Source organism: Ammospiza nelsoni, chromosome 3, assembly GCF_027579445.1.
Source record: "Ammospiza nelsoni isolate bAmmNel1 chromosome 3, bAmmNel1.pri, whole genome shotgun sequence".
NCBI classification, from domain to species: Eukaryota; Metazoa; Chordata; class Aves; order Passeriformes; family Passerellidae; genus Ammospiza; species Ammospiza nelsoni.
The window spans coordinates 33,834,911-33,856,770 of record NC_080635.1 but is presented as its reverse complement, the minus strand read 5'-3'; the positions used below and the strand labels follow the sequence as shown (position 1 = coordinate 33,856,770).

The 21,860-nt window shown below is 39.4% G+C and overlaps 1 protein-coding gene across 1 annotated transcript in view; it reads right to left on the bottom strand.

Annotated features, from left to right (window-relative positions):
• Positions 1–21,860, bottom strand: part of KIF26B (kinesin family member 26B) — a 268,000-nt gene that overhangs the window by 85,514 nt on the left and 160,626 nt on the right. Inside the window, exon 5 of the mRNA XM_059468318.1 lies at positions 12,910–13,093. Coding sequence (XP_059324301.1) covers positions 12,910–13,093 — 184 coding nt within the window. The remainder of the gene's footprint in view (positions 1–12,909; positions 13,094–21,860) is intronic.

Here is a 21,860-nt window from a genome sequence, read left to right as displayed (position 1 = left end):
TTTATTCAAAAATCTGTATTGATATCTAGTTCTGAAGAAATTCACTTCAGAAGGTAACATTTACATGAGAAATACTCAATTCATCTTCTGATTAATATCTTAGTTATTTGTTGCATTTCCACAATTTACTAAAACACAGCTCATTATGAAGTATGAAAGGCCAAGTCTCCAGAAAGTATCAAAATAAAATAAATTACAAGTTCTTAACTGTTCACAGTTAGAGTTTTTTATCAGCTGGAGTTTTAAATAGCCATTACAAAACAGGACTAGAATAGTTTATATCAGAACAAGTAAGCATGTTGCAGTGCAAGGCTGTGTGCATTTTCCTCGGGCAGTAAGGAGGAAGATGCAAACACTCCTCCAAGGAGATGATCAAGGGGCATGGACGGGCAGCAGTACTGCAAGGATTAAGGTGTCAAGAGCAAGTGTGGGAGCAGCTGGACTGGAAGCATAGGTCTGCTGGATAATTAAAGAAAAATTACTAAATTAATTATAATTGTATCTTTTGTACAGATCACGACCAGCTGAATAATTTTAGCATCCAAAAGTTTAGAGCAAGAAGCATGCAAAAGCCATTGCAAAATAGATAAAGCTTATGTTCTTGTGAGGCAGACTGGCCCATATCCCTGCTCTGACCCCACAACTCCCCTGTTCAACAGGGGTAGTTGGCCTTCTGATTGAAGGCTCTGGACACTTAGCTTCACCGTCACATTAGAGGGTCAGATTCCAGGCAGTCCCCACACAAGGCACCATTTGTGGTGACTGAGAAAGCACAAGTATTGGATGCCACACTAACTTCATTTCCTTGATTAGCTCTTTTATAAGGTTGCATGGGCAGATCCAACAATGCGGCCAATAAGATTTAATGCACCCATGCCCACTCACACACAGACTGCTTTTCCAAGTTGCCACATTCCTCAGTGGTGGTCTTCCAGCCCAAGGGCACACACTCCCTTACAAACATCTTATTCAGCCGGTCATGATCCATACAAATGATAAAATTATAATTCATTTATTCATTGTTCTTTAATCATCCAGCAGACTCATGTTTTCAGTGCAGCGGTTACCTCACAACACTTCTGCTTTATCCTTCTTGGTAGGTCATTTAATCCTGGACTAAGTAACAGATATGTTTACTTAGTAGTGTAGTGTTAAAGATTTCCAGGGAGGACAGAGAATTTGATGAACAGTCTTCTATTTCACTGGAATAAGCTCAACAATAAGAGGAGGCAAACATAATTGTTCTGTGAGGGTGCAGTTCTTTGCTAAGCTGCTGCTCCCAATGTATTGGGTGTTCAATCAAATGGTCCTCCCTTGATAGGTTTATCTCTCAGTGGGCCAGTGTTGCTCAGATGCAGCTGTGTGAAAGGACTCTGCATGGCACTAGCTTCAGTACTATTTCACTGAGAGCAGGATTTAGTGTCCTGACAATTGCTTAGCAAATAGGACTTTAAATCAGTGACAGCAGTCTATGCCCTACGTAAGGCACATTTTGGTACCCAGCAGTGGACCAAAGTATAGTTTTGAGTCATTATTTTAATTCTGTGGGAAAGAATCATGCAGAGGCCTCAAAATCTGATAGAGCCCTGACAGGCCAGTGACTGACAGATATAGGTAGTACAAAACATGACTTTGGGGTAGCACAATCATCCAGTGCCAGAGAACCAGATACTTACATTTCTCTTTGCCCAGTCAACTATTACATCTCAAGAAATTCAGGGACTCTAGGGATTTCATGCCACTGCAACCCAGAAGGAGCTCACAAACCTCTGGGGAACAATTGCATCCATTTGTCCCAAAGCCTGAATATCTGACACTTGTAGTGTCTTGTCTGCCTTTATACAGTGGTATGGGAGTGGGAGGAGAAAATGATAAGAGATTTTTGTAGAGGAAGGCTAATAACCAGAATATTCTTCTTATTCAGCATTATTAATCCCTGTTGAATTAGATGCATTAGCAAAAGGTGCTTCATTCCTTTGGAGATAAAAAAAGAACAGTCTGCATTCTTGAGGAAATATTCTGCCTATTAGTGTCTATGTAAAGCCCCAGAAATAATGGTCTCAGAGATGAAATGAAGAATAAGAAAATAATAAAGGCAAATTTCCCTCTATGTCCTACTCTGCAATTAACTGTTTGAAGCAAATCCCAATACCCTTAATCTCAAGAACTCTGCTTATCTGCCCATCCAGTTATTTTTAATTTCTACTTCTGTTATTACTACTGCATTATTAATATACCCTGATAAGATAGGAAATAGCCTGGTGGTGTTCTGTTTCAGCAATGCCTCGCACAGCATAATAGTCTTTATGACTAATAACTCCTTCCACTCTGAGGAGATTCATGATTCCCTCTGCTCACAGACGAGGAGGCCCTTGGGGATCCTGTTTCCTCCCCTGAGTAGTTGTTATTCCATTTCCCCAGAGCAGCCTGGGCCTCCCTGTGTTCCCCACATGTGCACACACTGTTATCAGTCAGGGCGATGCCTTCTCCTTCTAGGGGCCAGGAGAGACGTGCCCCGGGTGCCTCTGTTGGAGCTCGTGCCAGCACAACCTCACCACAGCTCCTCAGGGCTGACCATGGGCAATATTTCAGGTATCTTAGTAGGAGTGGGTAGGGAAGGGAGGGCAGCTTTTCTAGTCATGCTGCTTCCAGAATCTGGGCTCAGGTGCTGCAGCCAAGCTAGTCAAGAATCGATTGCTATTGCAAATCAAGATTTGTATTTGGAGGAAACTCCAGTAATACCAAATGTTGGAAAAAAGGGGCAAGACATTAAAGCAAAGATAACTACTCTCACACCATATGGTTTGAAGTACATGTGTCATATTTTTTCATGGGGAAAAGGGGGGCAGGGGAGAAAGGATCAACAGTTTTTAAGGTTTCCCACATCTATGTTTCTGTAATGGTGTATGTGATGCTGTAAATGTTATTGCACAGCTTTCCTCCTGACATTTTAATACACATCCCATTTTGCGAACACATCTTTTTCTGTCTCTCCTTTAGTGTAAGCATTGTAAATTGAACAGATCTGTGGAAAAATCCAGCAGCAATTAATAGGGGGGAAAGCTGTTGGAATCTACAGAAACACAACAGAGCCTCACACACACCTAGAAAATTTCATGTAAAATGCTACTGTTTCTACAAGCATTTTCAATCACCACATAGGAGAAAAAAAGATAATGTATTGTATTAGAAGATTGAACTAAGCAAGAAAAAGGATATTACTCTGGATTAAAATCTGTGAGTTTAATGGCAATATCTTAATGGAATTTGAGTCATCTTTAAAAAAATATGCTCCTTTATAAAAAAAAACAAGTCTATAGGCAGTTAGCCTTAGAATTTTTTTTTCAGATAACTTGCTCCACAAGTCCATATGTAGCTTTTTCCTCTATATTTCCACTGTACTGCTGAGGAAGAGGAAATGAATACACACACATATGTATGCATATTTATAGATGCAAATATACACACCTCATGCATAGTAAACACCTGTCCATCCACACCCATCACAGGTGCACCTACTCCATTTCTCACTTCTGAGTGCTACAGGAGAGGTTTTGAGCCTCATAGGCATTAAAAATGTATGTGCATACCTCCTGATTTGTCATATCAAACAGGTCAATGATTTCATCAAACTTTTTTTTCCCTTTACTATATAGAAAGATTCTTTCTTAATGAAAAACAGGAACTGTTTTGTTGAAGTATTACTTTTCATACCTGATATTTCTTATCTCACCATCCAATGAAAGATAATTTAACTGCTAATCACTTTGGGAACAATACAGAAAAAAAAGTCTATTTACATTTGGAAAACAAAATGGCATGTGGTTATCAGGAATCCAGATCCACTAATGAAATGTTTCCAAACCCCAAGACAGCCTGCCTACACTTCCAGTAATGAGTTTCCGCTGGAAGCAATTTATAGGACACATGACAGCAATGAAAATCTGGCCATCAAGGGCCAGAGGCTCCAATCTAACAGGTGAGCACATTATGATCATCTTTACAGAGCCACCCTGACAGAAGTACAACTGAACATCTCCAGTTCTCTACTCCATAAAGAGCAGTTGCATTTGCTTTGATTTGCCTAAGGCCAAATGTGGAAAAGTCTGTTTGGTCCTTTTTCACAAAGGTCTGTCTGCTTTACTCAACCTGCTCAGTTGCATGCAGATCTGCTCAGCCAGAGCTGGGTGCTGTACAGTGAAAAGCAGAGGATGCAGACTTCCATCTCAGAACAGGTCAAAATACCTAGAACTTTCTGCAAGAACCTTGTTATTTGTATCTCACAGCATCTGGTTTTCTATTAAAGGTTCCAAGCAGAACACAAGAGCTTCTGTTCCTACCTAGGGAGAGGTTAATTTCACCTCTACTTGGGCCAGCCAAAACATAAATATCTCATTCTAAGACAGCTGTCTAGGTTGCCTCTGTGATCAACTGAAAAAAAGAGGTACATCTGGTAGGCAAGTCAGCCCAATTCTGTCCATTTCTCCATGACCGGAATACATTTGAATAGCCTGTTTCAGAAGGGTAGTGACCACCTAGCAACATGAATTACATCCTAAGGTCGCACTAATGCATAAAGGAAAACATAGGAATACAATGACTTGAAACATGGAGATACATAACAGCACAAAAAATGGATAAATGGCAATAGAGAGATATTTCCAAAAATGGATTTGAATCCTAAAGGAAAAGGTAAAAAATTGGGAGACCAAGAATAAGAGGAGATACATTTTAATGGTATTCTCCGTATTAAAATGCAGTTCACGTTAGCTCTTACTCAGCTGAGCTAGTTATCTATTGAAGTCAATGTTGTACCAGAGAAATGAGGTAAGGCCCAGACCCTTAGAAAAGAAAAATCAGAACGACCTGGCAGTTGAACCAAGAGGCTCAGACAGATCATTAGCCCATGATGTTACAGCAGAGCCTCCTGCAGTGTCACCATCCCGCCCGCACCACTGCTCTCCGACACGTGCTGAGAGGAGTCAAACACAAAAGGAAAAGGCTGGGAGGATAAGAGCTTTAGGGAATTTTAAAGAAAAAAGAATTGTAATAAGGTCTACAGCTGACTGCCCAAAGTACAGTGCCTGTTACTTGCCTGACATCTCAGAAAACTTACCACGGTCCTGCATTTAACAAAGTATCCACTATTTAAACTCTTTCTCCAGCATTGATCATGAGAAATACTCATGAAATTCTCAGTTTCTGTCATCTCGACTTTCCTAATTTATATTAATCTCTCCATCATGAATTTAAAAATCAATTTAATGAGGTGAGATGCAGAGGAGAGGGCAGGGAAGAAGGGGCAATTTTGGGAAACACTAGTAAAAACCTTAAAAAAGAAATGGAAGTTATTAACCAGAACTATCAAAGTGCTCTAAAATATCAACCAGCAGTACCATCTAAATTAAAAAGCAAAGTAAATAAAAATACAGTATCTCAGAAAAACTTGGAGAAGACCAGAATTAAAAACAGTGGGTTTATATCCTAGAAAAATACGGTTATTTTCATTCAAATTGCATGTCCTTCAAAGTTTAAGAGACTAAAATACATGGCCACTGTATTGTCATACTATTTCAATAATATGAGAATATTTTGAAACTGTACTTACAAGATGAGCAAGAGTAAAGGTTTCTGTAGCTTCATTAGGTTATCAACACTAATTGACCAATGTGAGCCTTGTGTATAAGGCCCATAGCCAAGTAGGAGCCCACAGATCATGGCCATTCCTGCCACTAAGTGACTCGAAGCAAGAAAGCAGTCAACTGTCATAAATCTTACAGATTGCTGGGCATAAAACCATATGACAATGCAGAGGGTGCTGGATAAATAAAATTACTTAGAAATATATAAAACCTAGTACCACCAGCCTGAAGCATTTTCAGAAAGCTAATTTTCCTTTTGTTCAGCAATGTTTACAGAAAAATTCATGAAAACAGGCCAAGGTAAACAATACAAAACTAGACTTTGGAGCTCTTTTCCCAGGTGAAATGTACTATAAAAGAAATACAGAAAAGATTGATTCTTCTAACACATAAATAAAAAATGCCATCAAAGTGAGTTGAGGTTTCATATTTTTTCTGTCCAGTCCAATTCCACTTGGAAATCTCATCCAGCCACCTCTTGTGCTCACAAGCTCATCAGTACAATTTCTGAATACATCTAGGAAGATGCCACCACAGGGACAGAAATTTCAGTATTTTTTGAGGGAAAAAAAAAGGAATTTAATGAGCAACACTCTCTTGTCCATATGTGCCATCACCAATAGCTGGTACTCAGATTAGGATACAAGTTTTTCTCTGTGACATATAGAGAAAGAGATCTTTTTCTCCCAAAGCAGAGTTTCACTTAAGGACTAAGTTACTCTGTAGAAAACCTCATTTTCTCTGCTGCAGTTTTCACACCACCCTCCCCACCAGAAAGATGTCTGATAGTTTGAAAGATGGCTTTTTTTAATGGAAAATCAGCAGAGACAAAGGAATTAAGAGAAAGATAAGTGCCTACATTAGTGGAGAACTTCCAATGTTCCCAGTTCCCTTGAAGTAGCAACTTCTAGAAGCTTCACAAAGCAAAGAAACAGCAGTTACAGTGGTCCTTTAAATCATGGGAAACATGACTGCATATAAATTTATTTAAAATACACGTTTAAATGCACTTTAAACCTCCAAGTCAACCAAAATGCAATCTGACAAGCTTCTGGCACGCCTGGGTTGGTACTTCCAAATCCAGAATAAGCTTTACTTTAGAGGAAGGCACATGCAGTGTTCATAAAAAAACATGATTGGCAAAGGTAAGAGATTTTGTTAACAGCAATTTTTCCAGAGCCTAATAATTTCACCTTTTACTTAAAGCAGCTTGATCTTAAAACTCTTCCTAGAAAATCCCATCTAGCAGGAATGTAGAGAAAGTGCACAAAAGCTTCCACCAGGTCCAACCAGTACATTTCGTAAGGTGAAACAGAGCTCTGAGCAAGTCTGACTGGAGGGCAAAAGGCCACCTGGATCTCATTCCAAGTAGAACTAACTAATTTGTACAACAATCATGTTGACAACAAAGACGAACACATATGTCTCCTTTAAATGCCTCAAGGGGTCATCCTCTCACCTTTCAGTAGCCATGGTAACTTTGGGGGAAAAAAACCAGCTTTCATCTCAGAAATTGTTTCCTCTGATAGAGGGTTTAAAATCACTTTTGTCATCTATCTGTTAACTTTTGCCCCTATACACCTGAAGGATGAAGATTTACAAAGGAAGGATCTCTGCTTCACAAAGGAAAGAGAACTTCTGATTCTTTCTGGCAATACCTTAAAGATGGCTGGCAGGGAAGTGAAATACAGAACATATTTTGCAAGTTGGGATGGGGTTTTTTGCTGACCATAGCACAGGTTTTCATAAACTCCCTCTCAATGTATGACAAAAATGTAGACAAAACTGTAATGTAGACAAAAAAAGTCCTGACATCCATCAACCAACATGTTAAAATGAAAACTCTGATAGTAGAAAGGGAGGTTTCCTGTACCTTTTGGACTTAAACAAGATGTGAATCAATTTTGTTTCCTTCAAATCAACTATGCAAACCACAAAAGTGTAAGAACATCTCTTTACTTCTCTGCACCGATACAAGGAGTTGACATGGCTTTTGAAAACATCTTTTGACAAGAACTATTCACACCATGATTTATAGAGGCCATAGCCAATATAAAAGTTACTCATTATTAACACCCTTATTGCATTGTTATATAGCTCAGATTAAAGCATGCCAAAGACAGTGCAATAATTGTTGCCTGATTTAGTGAAAAGTAAAATAAACAAAAACTATTTTAAGGCATTGGACAGCTGAAATACTGGCAGCTTGTGAGCCCAAAGCATTGGCAAATGCTTCTGTCCCAGCCAAAACACAGTTGTGAATCTACTCACAAACCTGAACTGCTAGTGCATGAGAGCTTTCTTCACTGTTACTTTTGACAAATACTGCGTTGGTTTGGTAGACACACTTTCAGGTCAGACAAAATGTTTCATACAGTTTTATGTAAATCAATGTGAGAAAAAGGTAAGCTTCAGACTTGTATAAAGTAAATAGCAGATTTTGGGCTTATTCAATCAAATATTGTGTTGTGACGAAAGATTAGATTCTTCAGCCAGGCACTGAAAAATTACTTTTAACTGAATTGTCTTTATTACATGACAGAGATCCTTGGGAGAAAGGTGTATGACTCAGGAGTCTCTATCACACTGCCAGCATCCTGCTGCCACTCCTGTTATTTGGCTGGGTCTTGGTTCCCATTGAGGGCCCCTCCCAGCCTCACTCCACACTCAGCCCTGTGCTTGATGAGTTACCAGCTACCACATCTCTCATTCACTCACCAGACTCTCAAACTCCCTCTCTGCTCTGCTTCCTACCCCATCCTACACACTTGGAAGGGGCCTCTTGGGAGCACCTGCAGCATAATCAATTATTTGCTCTTTAATAATCTCCTCTTCTACACCAGTTTGAGAACAAGTATCTAATATCTGAGGATATCACTACCAAGATGACCAATAATACATGATTGTTTTTGCTTCCCATCTCTCTGTCTGCTCCTCTTTCCTACAGTGAGATCTTAACTGCTCTGGACAAAAACAAGGTTTTTTTAATCTGAATTTACACGTAATTTAGCAAAACAGGTCTAGGCCCTGCAAACAAGAGTGCTGCTGCTCCAGAAAAATAAAAAGTAAACAGAATCACAAATCACAGTTGTTCTTTTAATAGGTTAAAAAGACTACTCAAAAGAAAGTTCAGTGGTGACTTGCTTCTCCCAGGTAGAAACCTTGTGCAGAGGAATGATTTTGGTGCCCAGGCATTGCTATTTTATTTTGGGATTAAGAAGTACCAAATAACAAAAATCTACACCAAAAAAAAAACCCCAACAACAAATATATATATATACATAAGGAAAAGTAAACTAATCTCTGCCCAAACACAACAAATATCTCACTGACAGAGGTTTATAAAACTACACACAGAAAAATAATAAATGAAAGAAAGCAGAGAGACCACATCCATTTATCCTAACCCCCTGTCACCTGAAAACAACCTATTTATTCAGGCTGGCAGAAAATTTTTCATTCCAGCTGTTTTTCACGTCAAATGTGGGATTCAGCCAAACAACATCTTTCACAGAAAGAACATTTCAGATTTTCATCAAAAGCATTGGTTTACTTTTGATTCTGTTTGACAGAAAATGGAAGAGGAGGTGTAGAGGGAGGATGGAGGGAAGCAGACTGGGGAGCAAATCTAAGCAAACCTTACTAGAATGGCCTTACAGTACAGTTACTTCTTAGTGCAGGCATGGAATAATTTGTTATTTCTGCACAGAACACCTTTTTGTTCTGTTATTGGCTTCTTGTTAGGAAGGACACAACAGATTTAAGGAGTATCTTTCAGAAAACTGAGATTTGGGGAAACTTCAGTGCAGCCATCCAGAACAGTAGCACTCTCTGGATAAATTCAGTAAAAGCAATCTGTTACTCAGAGTATGAGGATCCAAAGACAGCAGAGAGAGAAGAAATGATGCTCAAGCTGTTGCAGTTTATTTCCTTTGGGCACTCAGCTCAAAGGAAAACTCTCAAGAATGGACTGCGGGGATACCACACAACCACTCAGGATCATCTCCCTCTACCAGCAAATCTAAATCCAAAGTACACAGATAAATTAGGATCCATAAAAGCACTCCTGTTAATATAGTTACAATAGGGTCACACCTCTGTATTTGGCATCAGGAAGAGCTATTTGGAAATTAGTGCAACAAAGAATCTGATGTTTTACTTGTTTCTTTGACAGGGTGGTACTTCTGCTAGGCTCAGTGGTGTATCTAACATCAAAGTAAAAGGCTGATTATGCAGTCCTACCATTCCATTATTAATATCATCTTCCTGCTGCTGTGAAGCTGAACTTCAGTTTTCAAATAATACTTCTTTCAAAGTCCAGGCTGGTACAGTTTTGCTTTGCAAGGCATTTTGTAAGAAAAGGCATGAAGCATGCAACCTGAATATATACTTTTTTTTATACTGAATATATACCTTTTCATCAGTTTAGATGCTTCAGTATGGGGTTGTACCCATATCCATCCTAAATTAACTGCTTACTAACTTTTAAATATATTGGTGATGGGCAGGTCTTCCTCTTTTAACTTTAAAATAAATTATATGCCTAAACATGAAAGATAAATTCTATAATTCTAAATAAATCATTGTCATTAATCTTGCAATGAGAAGTAGAATCTTTGAAATTTCTAGTAGAAGCAAAAATAAAAAATAGCAACTGTTTGCTTGCAATTTCGTTTTAGAAAACTGTGAAATTAAACTTACCCTGAGAGTCTAAGCTTTGATGTACCCAACTTCCTATCCTTCACATCTTGGATACCCACATCCCCTGGAAAACTGACAGATCCCAAGCTGACACCAAGCCAGTAACACCCAGCGTGTGTGCCAGGGCTCACAGTGAGCCTCCCTTCCAGGCAGCCTGAGTGCAGCTGTCCCCTGGAGTTTCAGGAATCCACAATCCCTGGCAATGGCCATCCCTCCAATTCTGGTGAACCAGAATTTCCAGTAACAAATTGTCACATTAGAAATTGCCCAGCCCACTCAAACCCAAAGTGAAATAGAGTTTTATCACACTGAGATTGCTCATAAAATTCTATTTAAATACAAACCAGGAAAAACTCTAAATTATTGAAAACAACATTTTGCTTCCCTGAATCCACTTCTTCCTCATGGGTTCACATTTTATAAATTTATATCCTTACAGAAAACACTATATGAGAAAAAATACAGAGAAAAGTAACTGATTTTAACATATTCTCATCAAAATACATCCCAATCTAACTAAACAGAACACATAAACAAGGAAAATTAAGAGCAAATAAGCTGGAAATTCCATTACCTCATCTAAAGTTTTCCCAGTCTGACAGATAAATTACCCCGTTATCCTGAAGTAATTTACTTATTGTGCCTTGCACCTATATCTGACATATTAAAATGAAAACTGTGCCACAGAGGCAAACTGATGGGAAACTGATGAAAGTATACAAGCTTCAGGTCATAATTATAAGGTGACTCCTAAAAGAAACCAAAAAGGTGAAAAATGAAACTGGCTTCCAGAAACTGCAGGTTAGACACATTTTTGCTAATGGAAATGCAGAAAAATTTAATTTCTCTAGTATGATTATATGAAATAGCCTAATTTGATTTACTGCTTTGAAGAAGCATGTGTGTCAATGTGTTAAAACCTCTTAGCTATTTATATACTCTAATAGTTTGGAACAGTAAGTCTGAAATGGAAATAAATTCCTCCTTCATCATGTGAGCTGCAAAATTTCAGTTTTACTTACATAGCCGGAAAGCCTGGAGCCTGTTCTTGTACGTGGTTTTGCAGAAGCAAATCACAGGTCTGTTTGGAAATATTGCAAAACTGCTTCCCAAGCCCTCTCCACTGGAAACCAGTAGTGAGAGGAACAAGAAAGGCTCAAACCAGCTTGGAATGTTTAGACAGAGCTATGTTTGTGTCTCAGCGTGTAGATCCTTTCCTTGGGACACGTGAAAATAATGATCAGGAAAAGTGCTGATGCAGTCCAAGATGGGAGATGGGCCCCTGTTTCCAAGAACACACCCTTGATTATTCCTCAATGGAATTTTACTTACAGAAAAGTAAGACTCCTGAGAGGATGGCTTCTATTGTTAATCTATTCTGTAGCAACTTCTTATAACAATGAACAAGTTCAAGTTTACTCCTCTTTCACACACTGAAGTCAGAACACGTATCCCTATTCAAGTTTTATAAGGTCATGACAGATTTCTACATTTCTTCCCACCTACCAGGCCAGAGAAAAGGAAGGGAGCCCCATGTGTAGGGAATCTCTTTTCAAACAGGCATTAAACCAACCATGAAAGTAATACCATTGTCCTTTGAAAGGAAACCCTGGAACTGCACAATATAGGAAAGTGAGTATCCAAAATCAGCAGTGAAAGTTCTGAAGCCCACCCTATGCTCAGCAGTCCTAGGTCATACATTACAATTTCTCTTCTAAACAAAAACTTTCACCAAATTAATTGTCGCTGCTTAGTATTCAAGGAATATGGAAAAGCCACACACACAGATGCTTGCATAAAAAACCACCTTGATTAAAGCAAACTGCTTCTCTCAGCAAGTGCATGCTCATATTCCCAGATGTAATATGCCAGGCTCTCCACTTGTAACAGGGAAAAAGGGAAGGGCCACTCAGAGAAACTACAAAGCAACAGCAAACTATTTACCCACCTCCTCCATCACCTCAACATAAGTGTGCACCTAAACAGCATTTTAGGAGGGAATGATTATGCAGAATGGGAGGAAATAACATAACATAAGAAAAAAGGAGCAATTTATCATTAAAAGCATAGTTTTGTTCAGGTAAATGTGCTGGAAGAAAGCCAGCAGACATAAGCCAGAAGCAAATTACAGTGTGTTCAGGCAAGACACCAGTCTGGAAAGCAAAGGGATCAGGACCACAAAATATAACATAGCAAGCAATCACTATGCAGTTTATACACAGCCGCAGAGACAACTACTCCCAAAACCCAGAATACGACTTCCTGGCAGGATGGACATTAACTCTACCTAGTAGCACTGTGGTCCCAGTGCAGGTGGATTAATGTAGCTGGGCTTTGAAGTGTGTAACTGCTGCACAGCTACGTCTCTGTGTTAACTCAACATTATTAGAAATTCATGTGCATTAGTTAACTCAAGTTTTTAGGCCTTTTTACACATGTTTAGGGACCAGATACAGGAAAACCAACTGAGAAAGGTCATGGTTTTCCAATTCCCTTGATGTTTTGCACAAGGATAAAATCTTCTCCCAAAGAAAATCAGTATTTTAGTGATATTTGCAAGGCCTACCTTGCCCAAACCAGGAGTGTCTTTCACTTTGCTGACTGCCCTCAACAAACATGGTGGTGCAGGGGGTGGGGAAGTCTGAAGGATACTGCTGAAGCAGGTAGAGAAGAGAGGAGATTCAGGAACAGATGATGCAGAAGGCCTGTGCTTCTTCTTTTTGGAAGACAGGTTCAATTTCTGAGCAGCTCTGTGGGAGAAACAAAAATAGTAAGCTGAAACAACCTCAAACTCACCAACAAGAACAAATAGAAATATTTATCAGGTTACTATTTATGTAGGCTCTCGGTTTTGACCTCATTGATCCAGAGAGTTTTATAATTCTTGTTCTTCATTCCTTGGTACTACTTTAATGTCATCGACCACAAAGTTGCTCCAAATTTAGAGTTTTCATTAAGCAGGGTCACAATCAGGCCTCTTTCACTATTTGATCTGCTGAAACAATTCAGCCTGCAAGACAGCTCCAAACCCAAACCAAACAGCAATTTCTGTCTTAAAATTATGAAAGATTCACACAGAATTGTGTCTCATGCATAGGTCACTGATTAGAAAATAAATACTTGTCCTTGGAGTTAATTGGTGATAAATGCTCAGGTGACTCTGCTGAGGTGTAAGAAGCCTTGCACCAGCTGTTCAAAACTTTTATCACCTCTTAAAACTTAAGCCAGTCTAAAAGCTGAACAAATGCTGACCAGTGAAAATACTGCTGTCTGTGATGAGCTAGAGACAATCACACAAACTCCAGCTGCATTAACCACTAAGCAAGGGAAGGAGTGAAGACTCTTTTTATTAGTACAGAATTCTCAGATAAGAATGCTGAATTTTGTATAGCGTTTGATGAAAAAGCTACACTTTTCCAAAACAGAAACATTCAGTACTTTTGTTTTGCAAAGTGTTTGAATATTGCATTATCTCTCAAAATAAAATCTTTGTAACAGCTGGTTTGTTCCAAGACTTTTGCATCCTGCACTGCCCAGGGATAACATCAATATTAATCATGCTGTCCCATGGTTTCCCTTTTGCAAAACAGAACACTTTAAACAGAGGAGGTCAGCAGGAGTACCAACTCAAAGGAGAGATGCATAGAACAATTTTGTTTGCTTTGGCAGACAAATTGGGACTTAATATATGTATAAAGCAATCTGCTGACAGTGGCTCCCCTTGCTTGGCTGAAGTGTGACATTCAAGACCAATAATTCTAAATCCTAAGTTTTAAGAAGCTTTAGCTGTACTGGTATCAGTTTATATTATCCAACTCAAAACTTACAAAAGTAATGACATCATTTTACCCAAAGGAGTCAGGGAAGAAGGACTGAATATACACACACAAGTGCATAGGCATACATTTCAATATGCAAGTAACCTGTTTGTATCAGGTGTCTCAGACACATGGACAAATTACTGCTTGGTCTGACATTGCCATATGGCAGCTGGTACACTGTGTGCACCATCAGGGTGTATTCTTTTAGCCTATGACAAGTGCAAAGCACTTCTGATAAATTCATTTCCAATAAAAGAAAAACACTAGGAGATTTTAACTAACCTGACAGAATTAGAACTCAGAAGCTTTTGTACCACCTCCTTGTCCTTTGTCTTTACTCTGACCTAAAGACTGCAGTTCATAACCTCTCCCTCTCATGTAAGCATGCACTTTCTTTTCCATAGAAAAAATACTCAAAATGTGTTCGTCAAAATCATTGTTCCCTTTCCTTGCAAAATTTCCATGGTTTGAGAGGATTCAATAATGTCAGCTACCACTCTGTCCATCACTAACACTTTTATGAAGTTGTCCATGCTGAATCAAGATCTTCTGTACATCTTAGTTTCACTATAAAATTATTTTGAGAGAAATCTTGTACTCTATGTTCAACAACTGAAAATATAAGTGTTGGTCAAACATACTGAAAGCTTTACCCCTGTGTAAAAGCTCATTAGGCAAGTCTGAAACATAGGAAGTGGCTTCATCCACCATGGTCATCTATCTGGCCTCTCTGACTCATGCCCTGGTGTAAATGTATTTCCTAAAAGCTGTTTCCTGAACTGACTGACAGAACCATTATCCTCTTGCCACTAAATGCTCCTCCAGAATTTGCTGTTCTTTTTACAAAGCTGACAGTGTAATACAAACCACTTCTTGACCCAACCAAGCACACAGCCAACAGTTTCTTAAAGAAAGCACATTGTTGCAGGTACCTGGCCTTTTCAAAATCTTGGAATTATACATAATAGTTTGACAGTTATAACATTTGAGATTGCACACATTTTTTTTTCCATGCAGAAAGGAATAACCTGCATTTTCCTTATATTTTTGGCCTGTGACTGGCAAAAGGTATGAAAAACAATGAACTATTTCTTACAAGTTCATGTTTTCTTCTTCTCTGTTTTTCCCAGTAGAAGAAACCAATGCATGTCAGGCAAGAGAATCATTTACAAGCCCTATCAGACTGGATGGAATTTTGAAGGGGATGAAAAAGGCAGTAAGCATCAGGTAATTCCCAGAGCATTTAATCGGGAAGAGAGGGATAGTATAACCACATGTAGGCTGCAATATGACACAAATACGTAAAGCGTGGCTTTCTTGTGAGTACATTTGAGTGAGCAAAATCCTTCAGCCTGAGTGGCTAGCATTGCTCCAAACACAGCTGGTCATACCAGCTAATACTGATTTGGCCCTGTGATCTAGCACAGGAGGTCAGAAAATCACGTATGTTACCTTTCCAGGCAAGCCAGAGGCCTGGCTCTCTCATGCAGACTCTCTGGATCACCAGGCTCCTCAGGGAAAGCACCAGGCTGGACCTGGGAGACCTGAGGGCAGAGTCACAGCCTGCACAGCTCCACCAGCAGCTCTTTAGGCTCTGCTCTTTGTACAGCAGCCAACTATTTTATTTCTTTCATTTAATATCTGGTATAATCGGGCTCTGATTTCCACTTGAGACTCTGCACAGCGCTGCAGCAATGGTGATGGCAGTGATGGCAGCGTGGCTTTATGTACTGACAATAAGCTGATCGTGCTCCAGGTTGTATTAGCTCCCCCTTGAGCCAAGTGATATCAGCTGTGGAATATGCAGGGGTGTGCAGGGGGCTCCAGTGCCTTGCAAACCACTTTCCCACTGTGTGTGGTGTGGCTGTGGTAGGGATTGTGTCCACGGAGACACACAAGGAGCTTGATCCAAATTCAATTTTCGAAGGGCATAATTTAAACTGCATTAGACCACTGTGTGAGCATACTCATTCACAGCAGAGCTGTCTTTAATGTCATTTTACTGAATTACCTTCCAAATGAATGCATATTTAATCCAGTTTAGCTAATATACTTTGGATTAACGCCTTCAGATAATTTGGACTATTTCTTTCCTGAGAGTCCTGATGCAAACAAGCAGCTGGAGAGTTTTTGAAGGCTTACAAGATTTCTGGCAGAGGAAATAATCACAAGATCAAGAGTTGAAATTGCAGGAGGGACATTAGAAAGCCGATTAAAGTTCAATCCAAATAAAACTAATACATTGCCCTGGCAGGAAAGGGGAACTGCTTTGAAAGTCCACCTGATCCATAGCAAAGACTGAGATAATTTCTTGAAAGGATATTCTCTGCTTTTTGTTTTTTAAAATAAAACTTTAATTATGTATATCTTTGGGCAGTCAGAATTGTTTTCATACCCCACCTATGCAGAAATGGTGATTTTTTTTTTTTACCCTTATAACTTTACAAGCAGGCTGGGATTTTCAAACCCAGGCTTCTAAATTAATGCCAATAAAATTCAAGGGATGCTTGATTAAAGATATTTTTTTCAGCAACACATCATCCAATCCAAGTTAAAATTTTAGGAGTGTCAAAGTAGAGGTCAGTAGGCCCACTATGTTCATTAGATTCAGAAGGAGGTCGAACATTAGGTGGATACATAAAATATTATTCACACTTGTGCCAGCAAAGATCATTGATAAGTAACACTGACTGAGACACTCCATCATCAATGATATCTGAAAAGATTTCCTTAGGTGTGTATCTCTGTATAATTATTCCTTACTAAACTATGTTCATACTACACTAAAATGCATCCAGTACTTATTACCCTTGGAAACAAAATTCCATCATAGAGGCTACTGAGCTGGCTTATCAATTTCTCTGTCAAAATAGGGAGTGAAATTTCATTTCCATATCCTATTTTCCACAGAGGAAATTACTCACAAGCTGTGGATGCTAAACAGCCATGTATTAATTTATTGTAAATATTTACAATTCTAATTTGAACTAAAATTCTATTTTTCTTCCTTATTTGCAGATATATATTCCATTTTATAATAAAAATATTTTTGGCTGGGTACACCATTCAAGGAGTAAGGTATGAACTTTATCTATGCAAGGGATGGTTTACCAGAACCTTGATTTGAGACTTGATTTGTCAAGCCCCAAGCAGGTTAATGACCTTCCCTAGCAATTAAAACACTACTTTTACTTACCCAAAAGTGCATTGCCTGCTGTATCTTACTGTATGTTGAAAAAGAGATGGAAGTTTTGTTTGGAAATCAGTCTTTGAGCAAACTCCCTAAGCATATTTGTGCATCTATATCACCAGTTATAAAATAGACCTGTAACATTCGTATGCTATGGTCTCAGGTTGAGCCCCTATAAGTGAAAGACACCTTTAACCAGCCACACCCTCAAAACAACTGTTTATTGATATTCTCTTTTTTTTTTCTTTTTTTTTAACCCAAGACATAATTCCTCCTGTAGAAGAAAGCAGAAGTTTTGACTGTCACCTACAAAGTAAAATATAATCTGTGTAGTATTTCAGTTACCTGCCTGTGCTGGCTTCAGCTGGGGTAGAGTTAAATTTCTTCCTGGTGGCTGGTGTGGGGCTGTGTTTTGGGTTTGTACTGAACACAGTGAAGATAACTTAGAGATGTTTTTGTTATTGCTGAGCAGGGCTTGCACAGAGCCAAGGCCTTTGCTGCTTGTCCTTCAGCCACACTGATGAGGAGGCTGGGGGTGCATGGGAGGCTGGGAGGGGGAACAGCCGGGACAGGTGACCCCAAATGACCAAAGGGATATCCCAGATCACATGGCATCATGCTCAAGATATAAAGTGGGGGGAAGAAGGAGGAAGGGGTGGAATGTTCTGAATGCTGGTGTTTGTCTTCCCAAATGACCATTACGTGTGATGGGGCCCCGCTCTCCTGGAGATGGCTGAACACCTGCCTGCCCAAGGGAACCACTGAATCAACTGCTTGTTTTGGTTTGCCTGTGTGTGTGGCTTTTGATTTCCCTATTAAACTGTCTTTATCTCAAAGATCAAGAAAAATCTTTTCACTTTTACCCTTCCCATTCTCTTCCCAGTCCCACTGGTGGGGGAGAGAACAAGTGGCTGCTTGGGGCTTGGCTGCTGGCTGGGGTTAAACCACAACACTGATAGAATGTCAAACAAAGGTATCCTGGAATCCTGCCATTATTTTTGATTACTTCCAACTCAAATGTTTGCCAACGTGGTTTCCAAGTGTGTTTTCTGCTTTGGGTAAATATGTTTATATTAAATATCACATCATATCATATAAAAGTCCTCATGTAGCTGAAAGGTGAAAACCAATGGGATTCAGAAAACTTAAAACCATGCAGATTCCTTTTCTGTGAGAAAAGTCAGTCTTGATTTTCAGCCACACAGGGTCACTAAACAGTATTTCATCCAGGATCTTTCATTACTGAATTATATCACCTATATGCTGCCCATACAAACTGGACAGAGTGCACTAAATGGGATGTTAACATTTTCGGATTAGAGGTATCCAACCTACCTTCTCTGAATTTTCACCAAAATTGATTCTATTTCTTCCATTCACCTGCACAGGTGATGCAGTTCAGCAAGGTGACATTACAGCCAGGTTGACCTGACAATTACCACCAAAAGGGGAGACCCCACACATGCCACTGCCCTGTCTGCATACTTCCTTCCCCTCTCTTGCTTCTTTCCTCACATTTATTTTGGCTTGGCTGCTACCGCTTTAACCTCCTAAATGGGCTTGTGCCAAGGGTGTTTTAAATCATACTTATTTGACATGGCTAATATGCCTGAATTACTATGGCAAGGTCTTTCCCAGCCTTAAAATCTGAGGCATGTGGTATGAAATGTGGTTTCATATAAATCTCGTGTTTCTATCTGGAGGGCAATGAATTGGCCGTGAGCCGTGGCTTCCTCTGTGCCCTGCCTTACCCTGCACCTCCCAAAGGAAGGAGCTGAAAGATGCTTTAGAGGATGTTTAGCCCACAAGCTAACAGCTTGCTCTGCCACCCCTCCACCGTCTGCTGCCATCCTGGGGTACCACCTGGGAAGCTTGTTCAAGAAGCAGGAACAGCCTCCAGGAGCTTCTCCTCACATCTCTGCGTGGAACAGCTTTTCTCACCCAGAGTGAGAGCAAAAAGACAGAGTGATAAATCTTGCAGCTGGCTTGCCATGTCCCTTCTTAGCCCTCCTTCCCTGCCTTCCAACAGGAAGCTACAAGCTATAAACAAGAATCAGAACAACTTTATTTCACTTTAATTCTCAGGGTGGCCAAACCCAGGGCTGTGGTGTTGCAGCCTAGTAAGATATGTGAGGAATGAAATTAAAGGATTTGTAGTTCCAGTAAGAATCTTTGTATTTGTGTTTAATTATTTTACAATGCCTTTAAAATCTGGAGATAATTTGAGCTTTCTGCTTATTCTGTAGAAGGTACAATAAACATGTCTCTAATGCCCAGTAAACACTTGCCCCTTATTGTTCTCTTTATTTTATGCATGCATTCAATTTCATAGCAACAATAAAGCTGTCTCAGGCTGTAATCTTTCACATCTTGGGTGGCAGTTCAGATATTTTGGCCACAGTGCTTAATGACTGCACTCTCCCCAGGAACTGTACTGTAACTGCCAAGAAACTCATTATTTTAAACATATTTAATTCTAAAAGAGTCAAAATAGGACTTCAAACTTTGCTCAGGATAGGTCTTATAAAAGCTGAGGCACACAGGCAAACTGTGAAATTAACAGCACAGACATGTTCTTATATCAGCTTCAAAGCTGAGTAAATTCACTGCACCAAAACAAAGATGAGGAATATGCTTGCAGGCCAATAGCTTAATGAGAAACTCAAAGTTCTACACAGCTCTACTGTGGGACAGAGGACGCATATCCTGCACAGCTGTTATTTGAGGGGAAACTCCCCATTTCAGAGAAGGATATGACAAGATCTGAAACAAACCCCTTTTCATGTCATTCCTGTTTGATTCACAGCATTCTGTTTACCAGGTAGCACTGTATTCCAGCAGAGATCTTTTTATTTAACCCACAGGTTCCTGGAAAACTCTGGTTTGGTGACAGATGTGTTTCTGCCTTTGGCAACAGGACCATTCATTAGCATTCATGCAGAAAGGTAATGTTGGCAAAGAGTGTAGCAACTCACATGAACCCTCACATTTGGAATTTCTACAAGAGCTCAAGCCCTTGTCCTTCAAGAGTACCTATCAAGAAAACCATGTCTTGACTCAATATCTTGATACATTTAGAGAAAGATAATTTCTGATTACTTTGATTTCTTTCTCACCTCATTCTCTTATCTCTTTAGTCTGGTTCCTAAATTTCAGGCATTACAAACCAAGGTAGTGATCACATACACGATAAAAATGACCAGATTCACCTCTTTTGCTGTGTTATTGACTGCAAACACACATAAACAGCCTTCATTTTTAGAGAAAAAAGAATGATTTTGGTAACCAGCAGAAGAAGCCAGCCATATGACAAAATGCCAAGCAATCAAACAGCAAAGAGAAATAACCAGTCATTTTTTTTAAGAGTGGGTAACAGTTGTTTCTACTATTAATCTAGCTTATTTCTCCCAATGAAAAAAGGTTTTATTAAAAAAATGGTAGTTAAATGACAGTGCTCACATTATCCTTTTCCTGGAAAGCTCTGAGGATCAATTAGATATGTGTCACTGCATGCTTAAGGCATGAAGCAAATGGACTCATTATACTTGGATAAAATAAAGTAAGATATTTAGCACTAGTTTACAAAACCAGATATATTTATTATAGCTCAAATTAATTCAAATATCTTTATCACTTACCACCATGGTTACTTGACAACCCATTTTGAGACCAGAGTAGCCTTTATTTCAGTCACACAGAGGTGAGGGCAAAGGCTCTACTATCTTCCAAGGAAGGGTCAGAAACAGGCTCCATCCAGCTCAGCCTTTGAGTGTTAAGAAGTATTGTCTATTTATACTGATAATTTATTTTGCAAGGTGCCAGCATTGCCACCAAGTACTAAGGAAGGAGACGTGCACTGTTTTATCCTTGTAGTGTTATTGTGTACAACAAGAAATATGCACAGACCTTACAGCTGTTAACTGTAAAATATCAAAGGTGTAGATGTACAGATACACTGCCTTCTCATGAAAGCTCCCAAAGTAATAGCTGGCAGATTTTCCCTACGTTGAAGCTAACACAAGAAATGCCAAACCATTGGACTGGATTCCTGGTTAGTCAGCCCCTAGCTGGCTCTCCTCATGAGCAGTCATGGCAGCTCAAAAACACGACTAACAGGAACTTTGCAATGTGGGGCCCACAAACCACTGGCCATTTAATAACAGTCCTCAAAATCACATAAAGAAAATCCTTCAGCTGTAAGTTTTATGGAGCTTATACGATTACAGTTATTCTATTACATTGAATGCTAAAGCCTGACCACATACTGTGCAGAAAGCTATTCTGTTTCATATCTGTCCCATTCAGCAAAAACCTCTCATAACACCAGGAGAAAAAGCAGCCAGCACACAGATTCACAGTCCATTTTGTCATTGTTTAACTTTCCGGTTGGCAGAACCATAAAAAGGTTAAAAGGCAGGTATGTATTACAGGGCGTTTTGCCTCATCAATATTTTTGAGGTCAGCACATTTAAAATAACACCAGCATACAAATGGTAAACTATTCTG